Genomic DNA, 21690 nt, shown 5'->3' with positions numbered 1-21690 from the left:
CTTATACTTGTTGCCAATTGTACTGTAGTTTTCCTAGAATACATAATTTACACAAGCGCAGGTGCGTCTAAATGGACTGGAAAGTCTTGGTCATCGTCCATGACATCGCGAGATGAGTTTGCGTCATATCGCGTCACTGCTGCAGTTCTTGAAGCCGCCGCAGATCTCGCATGGTATTTTTCTTTTTCCCGGCTTTAAAACTTAAACAATGCGTTCGCGACTGCATAAACGACGAAAATCATGTTGTTTTGCGCCCGTCTATGCAATGCAAACACAAACAGAAATTTGACAGATTAAACAAAGTGGCGGGTTACGATTTAGCCACTCATGAATAGGTTGTGCAGTGCTCATAAAATTCCTACTAGTTTTTTTCTTGGCATGCGCTACGTTCACAGGAATCTTCATGGGCTACACTTTCACCAAGCAGTTCAATGATTGGCCGAAAATGAAGAAAGACAACTTGGTGCGAGTCTTTGGCGCGACACGCAGAACAGTGCAATGGTATTGTTGCCTTTGAAAACATTAATATTAGGAATGCATTTGCGTAACCCTCTAATTTGAAACCATTTTATCTCTAGAATATGGCAGCTCAGTGCATGAATAAGGTGCTGCGCTACTGAACACGGAGTTTCGGCTTGATTTCTGGCAACGACAGTCGCTTTTTCCATCCAGCAAAACCAAGGAAGCAGAACAGTAAAGTAGCATAAGAAAAGACGTCCACGTATCTCGGGTGTAGCGCACGTTCAACATCAATTGGGCGTCATACATTAGTCCCTAGCTCCCTCCCCCGCACCCCCCGCTTCCCACACAGCTGTCCGAAGAGCCTCACAGTATCTTTTACTCGAAAATTCCAAGTTTCAACTGAATTTTAGCACTGAAAGTATTCCTCAATCTCGGATAACTTTTCGCTTTCCGCCCATGTAGTACACTACAACTCTACAATAATGAACAGCTTTACCCGAAACGACGAGCGATAGTGACAGCGCTGGTTGCTGATGCTGCACAGATTCAATTTATTTATTCCGCGTTTTGTCGAGCTGCTTTTGTCGACATGTTTATTCCCGTCACGCTTATTCACATCAAGCCTACTTAAAACAAGTTTGAGTAGTGCGCCAGCCAACTCGATAGGACAGCTCATGCGTTCTTTTCAAGGATAATGATAAATGAGAGAAGTTTGTTTTTCTAGCCCAGGAGTAACTATCCAAATGTTATCTCCTGACGCCAACCTTCACGTGCATTTACTAATGTGGTTACACAATGCGTGAGTAACCCAACAGCTAGGCGCTGACGGATTGCAGTACTCAAAACCAAACTTAGTTGTTTGTTTTTGCAACAAACGATACTGCGGAAATTGGCCAGAACATTACAGTACAACACGCTAACGTGCAACAGGTTACATTGACGCAAAACTTTGTCCTGCATGCATAAGACCAACGCCATTGTCAAAACGGTCGGTTAATCTTGGTGGGGTAAAATATGACAGAACTCAGTAAAACCCATCGCTTTATCCGAATGAGCACTTTAGACCTGTCTTATTATTTGACCTTTTGTCTCGATGGACATTCAGGCTCGATCGGATCTTCTGACTCGGTGGATCTTCTGTCTCGGTGGATATTCACGTTCGATAGGATCTTCCATCTCGGTGGACATTTCGTCTCGCTGGTCGGACGCCACTTCGTCCGTTGGGAACGAAAGTCCCTCGAGGGCGTTGAGGAGCACGTGGCGGGGTTCAGCTGCGTCTCCTCCAAGGCCGCCCGGTCGGGTAGCGCCTTTCCGGGAATGAGGTGGTTGTGTGCACGGAGGAATGCTCAGGCTCTGTTTTGCGGAGTCGTCACTAGGCCTACCCGTGGCCTCTGACGCCGAAAACAAGCACAGATTGCGCTGAAAGGGCAGCTCACAGGTCTTCCTAGCTGGCAGTTCCACGCCCGGGAACTGAATACATTTGCAGTGCGCACGTTTTTTTTTTTTTGCACGATACGCACTGTAAAAATTCTGTTTACCGTAAAAAACAGAGGAGCACAGTACACATACGTCCGTACTGGGCGCCATCTTCGAACAAGATAATTAATTAATTAATTAATTACTCATTTGCGTGCCCAGGAGCAGCCGGGGGCCTTTGTGCTGGCGCAAAGAAACAAAGAACACATGAAACAAGATGTACACATCTCGCAAAGAAAAAATATAACTACACATTTTGACAAACACAAAGAAACACACACAGTTACAACCACCCATTCATACACACAAGTAATGCCTAACAGTGAGGCATATCTGACTGAAGTAAACGAGACAATTAAAAAGTGAATAAAAAGTTAAAGAAACGAAAGGATTGCTTATATCGAAGTCACAAAATGAAAGCCAATTAAGTTCATGAACACAGCGATAAGAGACAAAACAGAATAAGTAAAGTTGACAGTTACGCCAATACAAACTCACATACATGTTTGTGAAACAGAATAGGGCAATCATTAAATATATCAAGGTAATCTGAATACCGATTGTACGTGCATTGCAGTCGGAACATAGGACACAAGACACGCAGAGATTTAGGATTGCAAAAGGTATCATGTTTCCTTCTCCACTTTTGCGGCACGTAAAGAGGAACATGTTGTAGCAGCTCATCACAAGACACTATGACGTGAATAATTTTAAAGAGGAAGAGAATATCAGCCTTATTCTGCCTGGATGTTAAGCATGATAGCGTCAATGAAGAGGGGGATACATGATTATAATTACTACTATCACGAAAGCGATGGTTGAAGATGGATGTAAACTTATTTTGGACTCTTTCGATAAGCATACGGATTTTTTTTGCACGTGCTATTCCAGACTACAGATGCATACTCAAGCTGAGGACGACATATAGTTGTGTAGAGCTTGAAAAGAGAATTTGGCTCCTTCAAATCCTTCGACACGCGACACACATTGCCAAGCGATCGAAGATCTCTACGAGTAATTACCGGGATATGTGGAGATAAGCTCAGTTTACTGTCGAAATTGAGGCCTAGGTCATTAACCTCTACCACAGGTGGTAGCAATGCACCGTTGATGTTATAGGAGAGCAAGATGTCAGTCTTGTGTATGTCATTACTTTAGTTTTAGGTGTGTTAATGAGGAGTTTGTTGCATGAGCACCAATTCGAAAAAGACGAGATTGCTCTATGGAGAGCGGAACAGCTGGCAGAGTTTGAAACACATTTAAATATTATTACATCATCGGCATATCAAAGAAAATTGCAATCATTAAATACTGTTGAGACATCATTTATAAAGATTGATAAGAGAAGTGGCCCGAGAACTGAGCCCTGAGGGACACCACTGGTGGCCTCATAGGAAAGAGAAGACTGTCTACTTATACGTACGAAACATGACCTATCACATAAATAATTGCATATAAGAGATATGAGGGATGGTTGTATATAAATCTCAGACAGTTTTTTGAATAAGAGCTCGTGGCAGACGACATCAAAACCTTGCTCAAATCAAAGTAGACTACATCAAGTTGGCCTCTCCCTTGCACAGCTTCCGAAGCATGCAGCATAAAGTTGAGATTGGCAGTGGTCGATCGCCCCGCTAAAAAACCATGCTGTTCAGGTATTAATATGGTTTTTATACTGAACGTGAGTAGCTTATGCAGTATGGACTCAAACAGTTTAGAAGCAGCACATAGAACAAATATCGAAAGGTAGTTCGTAAGGTCCAATTTTGAACCTGAGCTAAGTAGAGGAACAACCCTTGCATTCTTATAACCAGCGTGGAAATTGCCAGTCTTGAGAGAAGTTTGAAATATACACGTCAGGAATGGAACAAGGATATTACCAAACGCTTTCAGTACAACAGAAGGAATGTCGTCAGGGCCGCACGAAAATGACTATTTTAATTGTTTTAAACCTTTGGAAACGAGACTTCTAGAAACCAACACTTCTGAGCATTTATAGTGACCTAGAGACAGTTGATGGGGGAAGCTGCACATTTTTTGCCGTAAGCGGAACGGAATTGTCGCGCAAAGGCATTGGTAACATCCGATATGCTTTCACCTCGTTCATCGAGGAGGTTAATGTTCCCAGGTGAATTTTTAGAGGTTTGAGAACGGACGTGGAACCAGAAAGCTTTGGGATTGCGTGTTGCATCAGTCTCAACCGCTGCAATGTAACTAGATCTATCGCGCCTAATCAGACATTTAATAAGAGATCTCAGTTGACGAAACTCATTCTGCCACCTTTCTTGCCCCGTTTTCTTAGCTTGCTTGCGCGCTCGATTTTGTCTCCCCAAAGCTCGTTTCAGTTCATCTGAAAACCAACGCGGAAAATTGCCTTTCTTTTCAATCGTTTTTAAAACAAAGCTGCTCAAGCCATCGTGAAGAACTTCAGTAAAAAAAAATCGGTCTGTTCGTCAACGTCATCGCGGTTAGGTATTGGCGACCAATCAGTGTTATTAAGAAAGTGAAATAAACCAATGTAGTCCCCATGAACAGAGTCGTAACAACTGCTTCCTAGTGTGCAATCAGGGGGGACTGTGATGAAGGGGAGAGTCGTTATGCAATGAATGCAGGATGAAACTTGTCAGGTTTTACAAGGTTCTGCGCGAGACCTCGACAGTTTCCAAGCTAGTTAGACACAAACCTAAGACGTTCCAACATGAATTCCTAATGAGGTTACACTGCTGCAAAGAAGTAAAGGAAATGAAATCAAGTAGACAGGCACACTTCTGAGATATTGGATGAGACGCCTGAATGACCAGCTGAGTCTCCCATGAAATTCCCGGTGCGTTAATGCCCCCAGTGACGAGGAAATGGTGATCACTGTGAGATATTACAGTAGTTTCGATTGTGTTTAGGATATTTTGAAACTCAATGGCATGTGTATCGGAAGAAATGTAGTGTGTACACACTAAGAGGCGTTCGTCCCGAGCAGAAAGCACCCCTAACCAAATACAGCGACTCTCAAATTCAAGGTCAAGGCGGCGTTTACACTATATGGAGTCATGTAAGGCAATAAGCACACCACCACCCCGTTGTTTACCGTGCAAAAGGTCTCGCTCATACCGGAAATCTTGGTAATGCGGAGGGAACAAGGTATTGGAACTTATGTCCGGGCACAACCAAGTTTCAGTCAGAATAATTACAGGCCAGGAAGAAGAAACGAGATTTGAGAAAAATTCCGCTGACTTAATTAGTGCGAAGTACACGGACGTTCTGATAAAATCAATCTAAGCTATTATTACTTGCCATCATCAAGTCCGTTCTGCTCAGCATGAATCATTTTCTCATGCAAATCTCCTCGGAAAGACTTGAAGAGACAGTGCCGAGGCCAGAGCGCAGAATCTTTGAGCCGCTCAAAAAACTTGAGCTGAAGTTGTAGACGGAACCAGTTGTGTGACAAACACAGCTTAATAATAATAAATAATAATCAATGTTTATTAGTGCGCCCAGGAACAGCCGTGAGGCATTAGTACTGGTGCACAGAGGGATACTAGCTCGAAATATTGCAGGGTTAACGATGACACATCACAAGATAAAAGTAAAAACGAGGCAGAGAGAAAAAAGGGAAACAGAGCATAGATAACATATATTGACGACACAAAAGAGAAGCAAAGAATCCTTGACACTGTATGTGAACAACGTGTACAGTGGAAAACATTACAAAACATTGGATAATATACGCACACAAAAAAAAAAACAAACACAAGTGGCGTAATACACAAGAACAAATAATTACAACCTACAGATTAAAAAGAACGTCTCCATAATACAGATAGACCCAGATAAACATGTAAAGTTACGCCAGAAGTTCTAAACATGATCAAAATAAAATTCCGTGCGCAGCAAACAGAAAAGAGCATGGCAGCATAATAATCAACCAATCAATCATGTTTATTTATTAGTCCCAGGAGCAGCCTTGAGGCGTTAGTACTGGCGCACAAAGGGATACAAGTTCAATAAGATTGCAGGGTAAACGAAAGCAAGAAACGTCGAGATTAAAGTGCAGACGATAAAGGAAGATAACAAGTAAAACATAACTTTGACAAGTATAAGGGCGGCATCAGAAAAAAGACGCAAAGCAACCTTGGCACTGTATGTGAACAACGTATGAAGTAGAGAACACTGCAACACATTGGATAATATGCACTATGCAGACGATGAACACAAGCAAACCTGACATGACACAACAGAACATATATACACATACCTCGGCAAAGTTGGCCCGGATCACTCAAACGCACTCACAAATTTGTTTTGGATTCACCACTCACTCAGACTCACTAATTGCTGAACAACACATCTAAGCTCACTCACTCAAACTCCAAGCTAGCGCAAAACTCGGAACTCACTCGGACTCAGAACTCAAAATTAACTCAGAACTCAAAGGGACTCAGAACTCAAATGTACTCAGAACTCAAAATGTACTGAAATTTACTCAGAACTCAAAATGGACCCAAAACTCACAATGTACTGGAACTCAAAATAAACTCCGAACTCAAATATACTCAGAACTCAAAGTGGACCCAAAACTCAAAATGAACTCAAAACTCAAATTGACTCAAAGGTCAAAATGAACACAAAACTCAAATGGACTCCAAACTCAACATGAACTCAGGACTCAAAATGGGCTGAGAACTCACTCGGCCTCGAGCGTACTCAAGCTCAGTCGTGCTCAAACCCACTCGGGCTCACTCCAGCTCAAACTCATCATGCCACACCGGCCTAGTGCTCACTTAAACTCAAACTCACGCGTGAGCTTGAGTGCAAATGAGTCTGAGTGAGTGGACTCACGAGTAAATCCACCGACCTCTGTATATACAGCCTGCAGATTAAAAAGAACGTCTCTATAACACAGATAGACATGTAAACTTACAACAACGATCCTTATCATGAATAAAATAAAATTCCGTGGGTCGCATACTTTGCAGAGAGCACGACAGCGTTAGAAGAAGCAACGTAACAAGCGTCAAACTAGTACTAAAAAGATGAATTGCTTGCTACGAAAGAGAGAAACATACAGTATGTTGCTATGAAGGACAATATGTGCGAGTGTCTTATGTGGTAGCTCTTCTAGCGTCTGTACTGAACGCATGGAGTGAGCTTTTAAATATATCTACGTCTGCAGAATAGAGGTTACATATGTGCCCCTCAGCCGGAACCGCGGACAGCGTCTGTTTCAGGCGCTGAGAGTACGAAAAGGATGTCATTTTCTCGTGGTTTAAGAGGAACTGTCAGTTGCAGCTCGGATGGAATATCCGCACTGTTAGTTTGTCCATGTATTAGCTTAAAATGGATAAAGAGGTCAGCTGCTTCGCGCCTAATAATAATAATAAAAGTAAAGCGCCCGTGCAAGGACTCTGGATGCAGTTTCGCTTTCATTCCGGCACGAGACAACTGGTTTAGCTATCATCCTTCGGCGCCTCAGCCTCCGCTTCGGAGGTCGGCTGACAGGGAAGGCTGAGGAGGGGCCTGATAGCTAATGCAAATACTGTGCAATGCCCTTGAAACTCAGCGATGGAAACGGGCGTTCGGACTAAGAGACCAAAACAAAAACACATGCGGGCGGCCGTGAAGTCAGCCCTGACCGGCGATAGTATTGCATTTCGCGCCGGCAGCTGCGAGCAAAAAAACAGGAAAGTCGCGTGGCGGCAGATTGTTGCGAGGTGGCCCTGAGGGCTACGGCCTGACGCGATGACGAGAGAGCGCCTCGAACGACGCGCGGCGGTTTGTTTTGAAAGACGCCACCGAGTGGGACAGACGGATTTCAGTGGGACGTTTTGCTGCGTGCGGGGCGATATGTCTTACTTGCGGCGAACTGAATTACTGTAACGTCTATCGCCCGTCTGCGGTGTAGTGGGGGACACTCGGGCACAAGGAGAGAGCGATATACGACTGTGTAGCTGCTCGTGTGACCATCTCGTTATCGGCCACGCAAGCGTAAACGTTTTCTCGTACAGCCGCTTGTGTGATCGAATCGGCGAAGGAAATTACCCAGAGCGGAAAAGGCAGCGGACAGTCGGCTACAGCGGGCAGTTCGCCGGCCGGGCTGGAACAGGTACGTTGTGTATAAGCCGCGTGTATTGTTCGAGGGCTTCGCCTGCAAGACGCCCGAGTACACGTGTGTTGGGAAGCAAACGGATAGCCAGGTCGAATGGTAAGTTTGTCACACCGTGGTTACCGAACCATATCGTTGAGCGTGTACAAAAGATAGAATAAAATTGGTCGGATCGATAACGGTTCGCCTGTTTCTATCGTTTATAGTAATCTATATTTCTATGTGACCAGAGCAAAAGTATAATCACTCGCGAGGAATTCAGAGGTATTTTACCTTTGCTGATGTATCTTGGAATCGATTTTCTTTGTTTCTAACTTTACTTGGGTGCCTAATTGTTTGTGCGTGAACTGGTGTTTGTGCAGGACGCGCTGTGACTCTCTAGATATGGGTAGCCTTAAGCAGCAGCCCGCCAAATCCGACAAAAAATTGTTTTCTCGCACCGATGTTTATTACACATCGTAAAATGAAAATTTCATGGTAAAGAAAGGCGTCAGAGGAATTCAGTTGCAAAACAAAATCGCCATTGAAATGTAGATTGATTGATTGTAGGGTTTAACGCGCCAACGCTGCTCAGGCGATGAGGCGCGCCGTAGTGGAGCGCTCCGGATTAATTTTGACCACCTGGGGATCTTCAACGTGCGCCGAAATCTCGATCACGGGCGTTTTTGCTTTTCGCCTCCATCAAAAAAGCGGCCGCCGTGACCGGGAATCGAACCCGCGACCTCGTGCTCAGCAGCACAACGCCTTAGTCACTGAGCCACCGCGGCTGGTGCCATTGAAATGTGAAAGACGCTGGGAGATAAATATTTTATATGTTTAATTTGCGTTAGGAATACATTAGCGGAACCCGGAACGTCTAAAATTAAGCACTGATCATGGAATGGGGAAATTCTCATTTGCCAAGCTATTACTTACTCGGTGGTTATAAAGCGCGTTTATTGACCCTTTTCAGCGAAGGCGAGGGGTGCTTACAGGGCTCAGAATTCGGGACAGTAGCGCGAAATTAGTCATTTAGTCTCACTTCAATATCTCTACTTAGAGCCCCGTTGTTTGATAATTACAAAAATGCTGGGAAAAATATTTCTTGGTGTAATTTGAGAAATCTGCTACTTCTCTGTTGATGGCCATTGCAGAACGTATACAAGAGGTACAGGTCATGACTTTTCATGAGTGGTGCATTGTAGCTCTTTTTAGTTCCAATTTGGTGGTGACAATTAGTCTCTCGCTCCATCCACATTCTTCGCACCTTAGTTCTGACGTGTTAGTATCTACCCTTATTCGTTTCCGAAGCTATCATTTGTTCAATGCAATAATCGATAACCATTCCGCGTAGACAGCGTCTTTCCGGAGGTAATTAAAGAGTCGTCAAGGTTGCGCTAGAATGCCGCGCTTTGTTTTACTTCGATAGAGTGCTGCTGATAAAAATGAATCTGAACTAGGCCTACTGCCCTGTTTTTAAGCCACAGGGGCAATGTTAGAGACCTCGCAAGAGGAAAGGCAGGACAACCGGCGCCGCCTCGTTCGCCACGGTTGTATACATCATGCAAGTGCTTTTGTTTTTGGGTGTGAATAAACTAATTCCCGAAATTTAACTCGTTTCCCTAGTAAGAATAATCTCTTCCTCCTTCGCCCTTCATAGAATAATATTAAAATCTGTTTGGGTACGGACATTCTGTAATGGTTTTACGTGATGTCACTTGAACTTAGTCGCCTTAGGGCTGTGGTTACGGATGTTTCGAAAGATCTGAAATGCTTGCTTCAAATAGTAATTCTTTCGACGATGATGTCGACGAATCTCTGCCGAAGTGCTCTGGCTGTTTGTTCGGGCATGACGCCGTCTTGCTCAGTAAGACAGGTCAGAACTGTCAGAACATGCTTAAACAATTGTGCTCGGAAATTGTATTTGTAGGGTTAAAAATAAACACCAAAATAAAAAAAGCCGCCCCCATCTTCCCACGGGGGGAACTCGAGTAAATGCGTCGCATCTACTCGAGTCAAGCAAAGCGTCACGTCAAGTGAAAGCCAAGCAAAGACGCCCTTGACTGAACTCCGAACGCGCGCTACGCCGCTTATATACGTTGAGGGGACTGCGTAAGCCGGTCCCAGTCGACGACGTTGGCGTACTTGTAAAGTGGCGTGGACTCTAGGTGTTTGAGCCAAGCGCGGATGTTGCTTCGCCGGAGAACGGCACACCGGTTATATGCGCAGCGCGCCCGAAGGAGAGGAAAGCGCGGAAGAGAGAGTACTGCACATGCGCCGGCCCCAGCGCGTCTGCCGCGGCTATGACGCAACGTGCCGCGGCTATGACGCAACACAATCCAACGCAATCCACTTTAATCCAATCCAAATCCAATCCAAGCCAAGCCAAGCCAATCCAAGCCAATCCAATCGAATCCAATCCAATGCCCCTCGCGAGAGAGTGTTCGCTATCGCCTCGACTCGACGCGCATGCGCAGTGAGCGTGCGGACTACGGACGCCAACGCGGGTGACATCGTGAGTTACTGAAATGCTCTGCATTTAAAAATGTTCCCTCGATCAGACATACAAAAAATATACGTCTTCCAGGTAGGTACCGAATGTCTTGAGAGAGTAAGGGTTTATAACTACCTTATACCCCTCTCCCACGGGCACTTTCAATCGCGATTGAAGTGAATCGTGATCGAGTTTTCGAGCGCGCTCGACGCACTGCCGCTGCTACACGGCCCGTTTCAATCACGATCGAGAAGTTGCACCGATTGCACTCGTGTACGCCACATGGCGCTAACAATGTACTTGCGGCCGGCGTCTGGTAACTTCGCGCGGTAGTAGGTATACGTAACTATGGAAACGTTACCGCACGCTTATTTCGGTCAAGTTATTTGACGCAATTTGTGGCGTTGTAGTTTTCACCTTATGTGTCTTTACTGAGCGAGGACGAGAGAAGCGCCGCTTTCGGTCGATCGCGCTTGGAAGCCTCGATCGCGCTTGAGAAACCAGGATTGAGTTCGAGCGGGATCGAGCTCGATCGCGATTGAAACTGCCGTGTAGCATGCGCCCGATCCGGATTGAGCTCGATCCGGATCGACTCAATCGCGATTGAAAGTGCCCGTGTGACAGGGGTGTTAGGTAGGTTATTAGTATGCTGATACAAATAATGTGAAGGACACTTAACGCAGAACCAGTCTCACCTGAACTGCAGTTGGTAAGTATTCTGAAATAATGAGCAGTAATTAGTTCTGGCAATAAAAAAGACTGGTATGCAAACAATATGTACTTCTGGCGGCGACATACCGAGCAGAAACTTGCGATTTTACTTATACCTTGAATAGAGGCTAAAGTCGGTGCAACAAGCCACGGAAAGGAATATGGTAAGAATTATGCAGAAGAAAATTGTAATGCATTTATAACAAGTTCAGGTCGAAGACATTCCGCTCAAGTTTAGCGTAAGAAAGAAGAGGTCATATTAAGCGAATGACATCAACGGATGGACCTACCGTTTAACGAAATGGCTAGCAAGAAATGGGAAACGAAATAGGGGAAGACGAAGGATCCGATGGAGGTTGAAGGTTTATTGGAAAATATAGTTTTACTCTGAGAGACAATAATTACTGCATCCATAAGGAGGTTCCCAAAGTTAAACACTGTCGGGGGGGACCTCCTGTAACAACGTTAGATGGTACATAAATTCATACAGGTGTAGCAGCTTCCGCACCCTGCTGCTTTTTCTGTTGGACCCCGCAGCACCAGTCGTTGGCGACCGGCTTTGTCGCGACGCGCAGGACAGTACGGTGGCTATCACTCCAGGCGACCATAGTGTTGCGTCCAGGCCGCTGACACAGTGAATGGCGGCATTATCCTTTCCCACTTTCCCCTTCCCTACCAATCCCCTACCGACCCATCTATCAATAGCAGCGCTCAAGCGCAAGAAAATGGAATAAACGTGTCTTCAATCAATCCATTACAGTAGAAAATATACAATAAAATTCAAAAACATGCCAGGAAAACAGCATAATACTAATGTAATGTGTGGGTTGTTTAGACTACGTACAATGTTTACATAATAATTATACACACTGATGCGTTAAGTGCTGCGATCCGAATATCTTCCAAAGAAAAACCTTTTTTAATCTTAAATGAAGAGAGCTTAAGGAACCGGACAATTTATATTTCAATCGGTATTGTATTCCAAAATGTTATGCCTGAAAACAGAACTGTTTGTTTGACATTATTAGTGTGCGCTTTCGGAAGGATGAGGTTATGATGTTCAGAAGATCTGGTAATGTTAGAGTTGGTGAGTTGCACATGACATGAGATAGAAGGCGGTAGAGCAGTACTTAAGTGTCAGTATGCGTCTGAGTGGAAGGGTTTTCAAGCTGTTGCAAACGGGATACGTAGGAGCTGTGCATGGGCTGAAGCTGATTATACGAATAGATTGGTTTTGCAAGTGCGCTGCTCAACGGAGGCGGTGGCGAAAGAACGAAGTGAAAGATCACAATCTCTCGCCTCGAAAAATTATGGGGCGGCAGTCAAGTTCTTCCCTTTTCTTCTTTACGTTCGCCTTGCTGGTTGAGCGGCAGATGGATGCCGCTGACATAGGGAATGAAGACGAACTCGTTATCTGCTGGCACCTTGAGGATCAGACAACCACGACATCTGAGAGAAGAGAGTGTTTAATAAGTCTCCTGCTCTATTTACAGTGTATTTACAAGAGGTTATACAAGCTTTCTAAACACAAAGGATTCCCTGCGGCCCAATCAAAGAACAGCACTTTCCCTTTCGTGAACTTCCCATTGGCTGCAGACGAAATGTCCGGCCCGTGTTCCTTCCGGCCAATTATCCGATGCACAACCGCCTCTCTCAAGGCGATCATTCGTCGCTTGCGGTCTTGCACGGTCCTTGCCTCATTCTTCGTAATTCACAGGGTCACCTTCACTGCAATGGATCCTCCGCAATGTGGCGCGCTTTTCCATTGTGGTGCACACATCACGCCACCATCACACCACCTGCGAAGGCATCATAACACACACGTGCGTGCGCTGGCATTGTCGGCCACGTAGCCCCGCGCGATTTGTTGGGATATCGTATGTCCACGGCCGCTCACACGAATTCCTCGCAGAGCGAAAACACTTCATGTGATGCCAGGTTCAGCGTGGTTCGGCTCTGATGTCCGCCTCGTGGTCGCCGCCGCTTGGTCGAGCAGGGTGCAATGCAGAGGCAATGATGAAACCGCACATTCTTGAAGTGGTTGCGGATGTTTTCGAACCCAACAGCGGCTGAACAAGTACGTAATAAAGTAGAATGACACGCCGCCACCTCCCCGACTGAGCGGGCAACGTCGCCACTAAGCCACCAAAGCTGACCGCTGAGACAGGAAGATATCAAGGCACGGTTGGCACAGTGCGCGGATTGGTCGCGTGACGGGCGTGGAAGAAACGCTGAGTTGAGGTCTTCCGAGACAGGAACGAAGCGTGTGTGCACCAGTTTTAGAGGGAGAGGAGTGCTATGCTAACGAATTCTCAACGATCGAGCAATGCGTCTTCCATTTTTGGTGACACCAACTACCGCGTGTCTTGGAGCGCGTGAAAACATCAGTGATCCTTCTTGGAGCTAGGTATATATAAAACCGTAGGATAAGTTCCTTCTTACACAGAGAGTATACGCCAGTCTGCTAAGCGACATTTTTAAGAAACTCCAGCACAGTAAGTGCCCAAAAATATTCAGCGCTTTGTGGAAGGTTTATCGAACAGAATAAAGTTGTGGTAAAATACTTTCAGGACGTAGGTACGTGGGTGCGGAATGGTCCATGCATACACACGATTGCGTAGCAAAAAAAAAAAAACAGAGTGTACTGTCTGTGACAAGAGAAAAAAGCGAGAAAGCGAGCTCTGGTAGACTTAATTTTTCATAGAAATTGCGTTGTATTAAATCAAAAAGAGAAGAATGCGGTTAGCTACCTGCTAGGGCTATTATAAAGTGCCTGTTGGCGGTTATCTATTAAGGCCTAACCACATAAGCGCGTAATAACGATCTTGCGTAGAAGTACGCGCTACCGCGCACCATGCCGGCGAGGGCGAGGAACCCTATGGCATCTGCCGTAGCCGCGAGGGCGAACCCACTTCAACCGAAGCGTGCCGTCACTATTAAAAACCATCAAATTCCATCCGAACGTAGGAAGGCATAAACAGGAGTTCTATTCTTAACATGACAACCCCTTTTTAGCCTAGAACGAATTGCATTGGGAATACACCATGCCCCGTTCTCCTTACCTACTTCGCGATCCGGCCAGCCGTCGTATTAGACGGGCGGGTGGTACTCGTTACAGCGCACCGTGCTGGCAGTAGCAGTGCGCGTGTATCTGGTTCGCACATTCTTCGGCGCAACAGGCACGTACCAGGGCATTTGCCGTACGGCGGAGTACGTCCATCCGGGCGCGCTGACGCCGAGCTACATGGATGCGCGAACACGTCGTAACTACGCGCCAATGTGATTGGGCTTTTAGTGGTCCCTATCGCGTACGAGAGTCCAAAGCTGTCGAGCCTAGACATGGGACGTAAGGGCGCCCGAGTACGCGTTTCACAGCAGGATTACGCCAAGCGCCTGGCTTCAGCCAAATCAATCCGCACCTTACCGCTTTGTTTTTGCGTAGATCACGCCTTCCTTAAATGGGCCATGCAGACAAAATACAAGTTTGTTCGATTCGAAAGATTTGGCGCTTTATAGTGCCCCCAGTGCTTGTCCGGCAGCAAAAGATGCTTTATTCCCTGAGAAATTGGTCATTTTATGTTAAATCTTTTTTTCTCCTGCCAAATTGAGTGTTCCGTGACATCTGCGATGACGTATCCAGGACAGATCTTCAAGTGAACGGTACACACTAAACTTTTTTACACCCTTTTAGCCAAAAAGGGCGTAGCATAGGTGGAAAAAGGGTGTTGGGAGGCCTTTACACCCTTTTTCTTGAGTCTCAACACCCTTTTTCTAGCTCTACGCCCTTTTTGTTTGAAAATAAGGGTGTTGATCAACTTCAACACCCTTGGTTTTTCTTAGGGTGTTGAAAGGGTGTGGAAAAGGTGTTCAGCTGTTCATTGAATAAGGCCATGTTCGGATGCATAATAGCACTGTAAAGAAGAAGACATCCCCTCATATACTCCTCTACTCGCAAGAAATTTCCAAACGCAACAAAAAAAAATAATTGCTCATATGCAATGATCGCTCGTTTCCTTATTGGGTGCACCTCATGCCCCAAGTTTACCTTTTTCACGTGAAACACCAATTTGAACCTTAAAAATTAAGAAGACTGTAGTCGTGTGGCGAAAAGGATGTTTACGAACTGCAACACGCTTGGCTTTCTGTAGGATGTTGAAACGGTGTGAAATAGGTGTTCAGTTGCAAAAAAAGAACAGCGGAGCTGGGGGTCGACCTAGATTCTTCCGGTGTTGCTAGGTTTTGTTATGTTTGCTAAGGTTTACAATGTTCTTGCTAAGCCAGGATGACCGCTCAGGGATGAGGCCAAATTTAACCAGATTTTACAAGGCTGTTCCAGTGTGCCCGCCTCCCCGCCCCCCTCCCCATTTCCAGGAGATCCAAGAGGGAAACAAGGTAGGTAGGCCCCCAGCGTTGCTGTTTCTCCAGCCTTGCACCACTATTGCAAGCTGCCCGAATTTTTTTACCTTTTAGAATCTAAAAAAGACTAGTACCTTTGAAATGGTACAGTAAGAGGTGCGGATACGCATACGCCCCTTGTGCTCACACTCTAACAAGCTCGAAAGCCGACTTCACTGTCATAATACCCTATCTGCGGTGGTGCACCCTTTACAGGCGCCCCAGTTTTTTCTTTGTATTTTTTTGGTAATGCTGCCGAAACTACCTCCTGAAGCTTAACGAGCTTCACTGGTAATAAATTATGCCAATTCACATTGCTGTAAACATCCTGAGGCACAACCCCCTCCCCCCCCCCCCCGCCCGCTTGTAGAGAATGTTCAGTCCACCCGTGTAAACAGGTACAAAATGCCTCCAAAATTGGAGGTCTCTCCACCTTTTTTCTTCGTTGGCGGTCTTTTCTTACACCCTTTTTTTCTTTACGCCCTGTTTCTTAGTTTCAAACACCCTAATTTGTAGCTTTACACCCTTCTGGGAAAAAGGGTGTTGAAATAATGAACACCCTTTTTGAAAGGTGTTGAGGTGGCAGGGAAGATTTGTATGATATTTAATAAAATTATTTATATTACGGATCAGAAAAACTACCGCGTAATTAAAAAGTTTTTGCAAATCCACGTGCTGATTTGTATATTCTCGTAGTAAAATCCATACTTCCAAAATTAGCGCTAAAATATCAGTTTTTTGCGACAAGCCCACTGACTCCATCTGGGGGCTTTCCTCTGCTGGGTATAAAAGCAAGAACAGCACATGTATTGCTAAGTAAGTATGCACTCCCTGTACCGCTTGCATCCCGTGTTCCAACTGTAACTTTGTACGTATTGGCTGTTTGCGTTGAATGCTGCGCGCTCCGCCGTTTGACATTGCCTCTGCGCATGCCATCACCTAAAAAAAAAACGGTGTTGGACTACACACCCTTTTTTTAGGGTGTTGAGCATCCTCAACACCCTTTTTATAGGTGTTGAGCTCCTCACCCTTTTTTCATCCATACACCCTTTTTTTGCCAAAACACCTTTTAAGGGTGTTAGCCATGGGACAAGATTTTTACACCCTTTTCGGCCCAAAAGGGTGTAAAAAAGTTTAGTGTGTAGTGCGCTGCTAGGACGCCTTGTTTACCGTCAGTAATTCTAGATTGCGCCACCATACTGCGTCGACCACTGTCCACCCTTGCTTTGCTTTTGACTGTATTTGCACCTGGCTTGTATTTGCTGCAGTACAAAGTAATAGTTTCGTGAAACATGCGGTGCTCGACAAACAGGGTCACGTAAGACAATGTCTCTTACGCCGATCGGCCAGTGTCGTATGAGACAACCCCAAAGCATTGGGCTGCTGTACAGCTTTAACAAGCGTAGTGCGCGCAGTACGAACCGCAGTACGCACTGGTATTTCTATGTTCACGGGTAATGTCGGAGCGTCTAGTGTTTGCACCACCATTGTTACTGCTATAAAATGAATATGCGTTGAATGTAAGCGCAAATAGCTCGTTCTGCAAGCTTATAAGCCCTAACTTGCGTTTGCTTTAGACGGCATCAGCCAGTCGTACAGCTGTGCATATTACGCCATAGGTTCTAGGGCGGGAAATGCGCTAGTGAGTTGCATGGTCATTCCTTTTTTCCTAATTATATAGCTAAATTTAGCGAAGTTTGCGTTAAAACTGGTGCCAGTATGATTCCAAGGAGGCAATCTTTCGAATGAACCAAAGTTGTGTTTTGTCTGCATGGCCTCTAACAAGACGTGCTCATCGGGCACTATAGGAAGGTCTATACGCGAGCATTGTTTGTACCGGACCTGGAGCTAACGAAGTAAGAGTGGACTCCGGTCTTGGTTCTAAACAAGTTCTACATAAACGAACGAGTGCACGTTTTGGAAAAAGGAAGCATTCGGCGTGAAGGGGTAATTAATACCTGTTCTTCATCCATGTAGGTCCATTATTGCCTTTCTTTGCTTACACGCAGCAGCAGTGCGGCACTCTCTCAAGGTAATACAAGGGGACGTGCCATGACGAAGTCCGAGGAAAGCGGGAACCCAGACGTCGGCGTGGGTCTGCCAGACTTGGAACTCGTGGCCAGGACAGAGTTGGGAGAAACGCCTGAAGTCAAAGAGCGCTCTCTAGCACTCCTGAGGCAGCTCATCGCCGGTGAGCCAGCAGAGAGCGGTTGCACGAAATTATCTGAAACCTCAGTGCGGAACGGAAGTCGCTTAGACGTCACAATACATAGAGAAGAATGAGGGAAGAGGTTGTAAACAAAACCCTCCGCTGTATGTAATGGGTCCAAGACATAGGCGTCAACTACGTGGGGGCAACAGGGCGCGTGCCCCCACCGAGCTTCCCCGGTGGGGGCGACGCCCCCACCGGGGAAGTTCGTGTGGAACTCTCTTCGTCCGGCCAGCCGGGGCCATCCTATTGATAGTTGGTGAAACCTGTAATGACCCCGCAGCTAGTGTCACTATACCGACCAGTACGCACCCGCTCTTGCACGCTCTAAAGCGGTAACTACCCCTGACAACTGACATTTCGCCGGCGTTACAAGAGAAACATCGACGTCTCTCAGGCCCCTTCGACGCAGTCGCACAGGAAAACGCGTCTTTCAATACTCCCATACAAATTATCGGCCTTTCTGCTGGCATTGCAAGACCGCAAAGGTGCGGCTCTCCGCCCGTTGTGCGCTTAATTAAATTTGCGACATCTCGGTTTTCCCAGAAAAACAATGAAAGCGTGAACGTCTTCCACACAACCCTGGCTGGGTGCATAAGCGCGGTCCCAGAGACTGTTTTTTTTTTCTCTTTTTTTTTTTTTTGGGGGGGGGGGTGCGAATTTCGATACTGAAAAAACAGTAAAAAAAAAGACAGTAAAAACAGTAAAAAAGCAGTAAAGAAGAAATAAGAGGGCACTCGTCGTTATTATTCGATGCTCCGCAGCATGCATGCGGTCCCCCTTTCCGAAATCAGTTAGGGGCGAAGAGGCTTTATTGCACCTCTGAGGATCTTTGACTTGTTTCCAAGCCTGCGCTCCGCGCATAAACGTGACGTCAAAGGTCGCACCCCCACTACAAATCAGTCGATGGCCTAAAACCGTTCGTCGTGACGCACGCGGAACGTCCCGAAATGCTGCATGCTGACAGGACCCTCCGATACCCAAACGAACACGTACCCGTGATGCCTCGGAAGCTGCCGGCGAACTGTTCTCGGAATGCGTCCTGAGCCGTGCGCGCACGCACACACACGGTTCGTAGAAACGGTGAGGAAGCTGGAAAGGAGGCGGCCGGTGGGGAAGCGTGCGGCCTTCAATCCAGTGGGACACAGGGAAGCCGCAGTAACCCAACGCTCCAGCCTCCACGCAGTGTAGGCATCGGCAAAGGCGGAAAATGGGGCCGGCCGGCTGTTCTGCGGACCCCCCAGTCGTCGGCAACTAGTAAAGGAAGCGACTTCCTCGAAACAAGTGCACGTGGTTCGGCGGCCACGGTTGCAGCCTCAATAAGGAACCGCTCCCCTCCTTGCGCCACTTCTGCGGAGGAGGCGATAACCATGCCGGCGTGTGCGTGTATGCGGTGTAACCTTACGCGAGGGCCGCTAACCTCGCAACTACGAGGTTAGCGGCCCTCGTCTTAGAACTAAATTCATTTGAATTCAACAACGAGTACTTTCGGCAAGTTAGTGGAACCGCCATTGGAACCAAGATGGCACCAAGCTACGCCAACCTGTTTATGGGGAAGTTAGAGGCCACATTCCTGTCTGAACCCACTTAAAACCCCTCCTGTACAAAAGGTACATTGACGATATCTTTTTTATTTGGACCTACAACGAGGACGAGCTCCTCCACTTCATCGACTGTTACAATTCTGCACACCTGAACATCAATTTCACTCACACCTACTCTCAAGAGAGCATAAACTTCCTGGATGTGACCGTGAAAATTGAAGACGGTGAACTCACGACAAAGCTGTATCGGAAGCCAACGGATCGCCAGCAATATCTGCATTACCAAAGCGACCACCCACGTCACTGTAAAAATAGCATTCCTTATAGCCATGGAGGCCCACCGTTTCAAACGAATCTGCTCAAAATCGGAAGATTTCACTACCAACGCCAAAAATTTAAAAACCATGCTGGAGGGGCAGGGGTACCCAGCGCGTGTAACTGATGACGCCATAAAAAAGGCCGAAGCACTCAACCGCGTGGACCTAATTGCGAACCGTCCCCCACAACGCGACTTACAACGAACAGACATACGCACAGCACTAACTTTCCTAACGTAAAAAACATCTTGAAGCGGCACTACAACATTCTCGAACAAAGTGAACGCCTCAAACGGGCGTTTCCATCCGTTCCAGGCGTCGTCTACCGACGATCCCGGAACCTCAAAGACACACTCGTGAACGCAAGGAGAAATTCATTGTCCGCGCATAATGAATGCCGGCCATGCCTGAAACCGCGGTGCCTTGTCTGCAAGACAATGCAACAGACAAGCACTGCTCAAAGCTCCAACTCAGAGTACTCTTTAAAAATTCGCAGGAACATGACGTGTGACACTTCCAATGTGATTTATTTGATTGAATGCAATGTGTGTCGAATGCAATATATAGGGCAAACAGGGACCTCTTTCAGGCTCCGGTTCAATAATCACAAAGCGCACTCCAAAACGCGCCCGACCCTGCCCCTCTCCAGACACCTCAGCCTTCCAGATCATTCTTTCGATAAACTAAGCGTCACGCTCTTAGAGACGGGGTTCAGGTCAAACCGGGAACGAAAACAACGTGAATGATACCTCATATACCGATTCAATATAATCAAAAAAGGTATAAATGAGGACCCAGGCACACTTGCAGCGATTAAAACATTGTCATCTACCTAACCGTATCAGTGGCGCTGTGTATGTAGCCGGAGCCGGACTCTCGAAATCACATGCACGTGAGCGTTTGTTCAGTGGATTTTTCCCACATTGCTGATGTCTTTCCGTTTTTGTTTTCATTATTCTCCCTTCTCTCCTTTTCCGCTCTTCGTGTTCACTCCTATCCTTTTCTCGTTTTTTTTTTTCAATTCTCTCTTTTATAATATTGTGTTATAACTTTGGAAACCTTTTCTAAATCTCCATCACAATCTTACAATTAAGTAATGTTGCTTAGTGCCGGTGCTGTTTCAGCAATAACTTCTGTTTACCTTCTCCCCAAAACACGTGTTCAGAAATTGGTTGGGAGATTTGAACGTTCAATTGGATATGGCGCATAACACGGAAAATAAGCAATACAATTCTCTCGAGCGCACATATCTTTGCCGCTGTTATCACTATTCGCCCCCGCGGACTGGTTACATTTTTGACGGTTTGCAAATCTATTTTTCCCTCCCTTGCACCTACAGTCGTCTTCTAAGCCGGGCTACCGAACCACGGCCGCTGGATGAGAGCGCACGCAGTGCGCCTTTCATCCAGCGGCCTCCATCCCGTTCCAGCTTGCGTTCTGGTTTGGCTGTTTCCCCCCCCCCCCCCCCCCCTCCCCCCGCATCCCCCACTCAGCGGAGGGGAGACACCGACGACGCAAGGGTTGTCGCTGAGCTGCAAAGTGGCAGCTCTTAACAAAGACCTGAAAACTCGGCCTAGCGCCCCGTTCTCGGAAGGCGTCCGTCCGGCGAGGGAACGGTGGAATGGTGGCGGACCGTTTCCTACTGCGCGACCACAAAACGTCCTTTAATTGTCTCAGCTCCGGGAAAGGGCCCATAAACGGGCTGTAAAATGCCTTGTTCGCACTTTCCGAACATATGGCGGGACACTCGCTTTCAATCAACGGAAACGCGATCCCTCCGAGCGTCTGGGCGTTTGCATGGTGACGGCTAGCGGTGGAAGATATATTGCCTTCTCTCCTTTGTTCTACAACCCCACTTTCGGGCGCTGTTGATCTTCGCGTTTCCGCCACCACTCGAATTCCTGTTCAGTGCTTTTTCGTCTCCCTTCCTTCCTTTTTTTTTTTTCAACTATCTTGGCGTCTCTCTCTTCATTGTTTATTTTTTGTTCATTTTTTGTTCATTTTTA

General features: G+C 46.4%; 1 protein-coding gene across 3 annotated transcripts in view; it reads left to right on the top strand.

Moving 5' to 3' along the window:
• The first annotated feature begins 7666 nt into the window (after positions 1-7666).
• The window catches only part of LOC144174900 (alpha-tocopherol transfer protein-like), a 28818-nt gene continuing 14794 nt past the window's right edge, over positions 7667-21690 (top strand). Inside the window, exons 1-2 of one of the 3 annotated variants that reach the window (XM_077703878.1) lie at positions 7667-8035; positions 17627-17805. In XM_077703878.1, coding sequence (XP_077560004.1) covers positions 17667-17805 — 139 coding nt within the window. In that variant the 5' untranslated portion in view covers positions 7667-8035; positions 17627-17666. Of the gene's footprint in view, positions 8135-17623; positions 17806-21690 lie in introns of all 3 variants that reach the window. The other 2 variants (XM_077703876.1, XM_077703877.1) reach the window with 2 other exon arrangements.

The sequence above is a fragment of the Haemaphysalis longicornis genome, unplaced genomic scaffold (genome assembly GCF_048455015.1).
Source record: "Haemaphysalis longicornis isolate Haplotype H1 unplaced genomic scaffold, Haemaphysalis longicornis Haplotype H1 scaffold_3, whole genome shotgun sequence".
NCBI lineage: Eukaryota > Metazoa > Arthropoda > Arachnida > Ixodida > Ixodidae > Haemaphysalis > Haemaphysalis longicornis.
The sequence above is the reverse complement of the archived record's forward strand: the minus strand, read 5'-3'. Positions and strand labels throughout refer to the sequence as shown.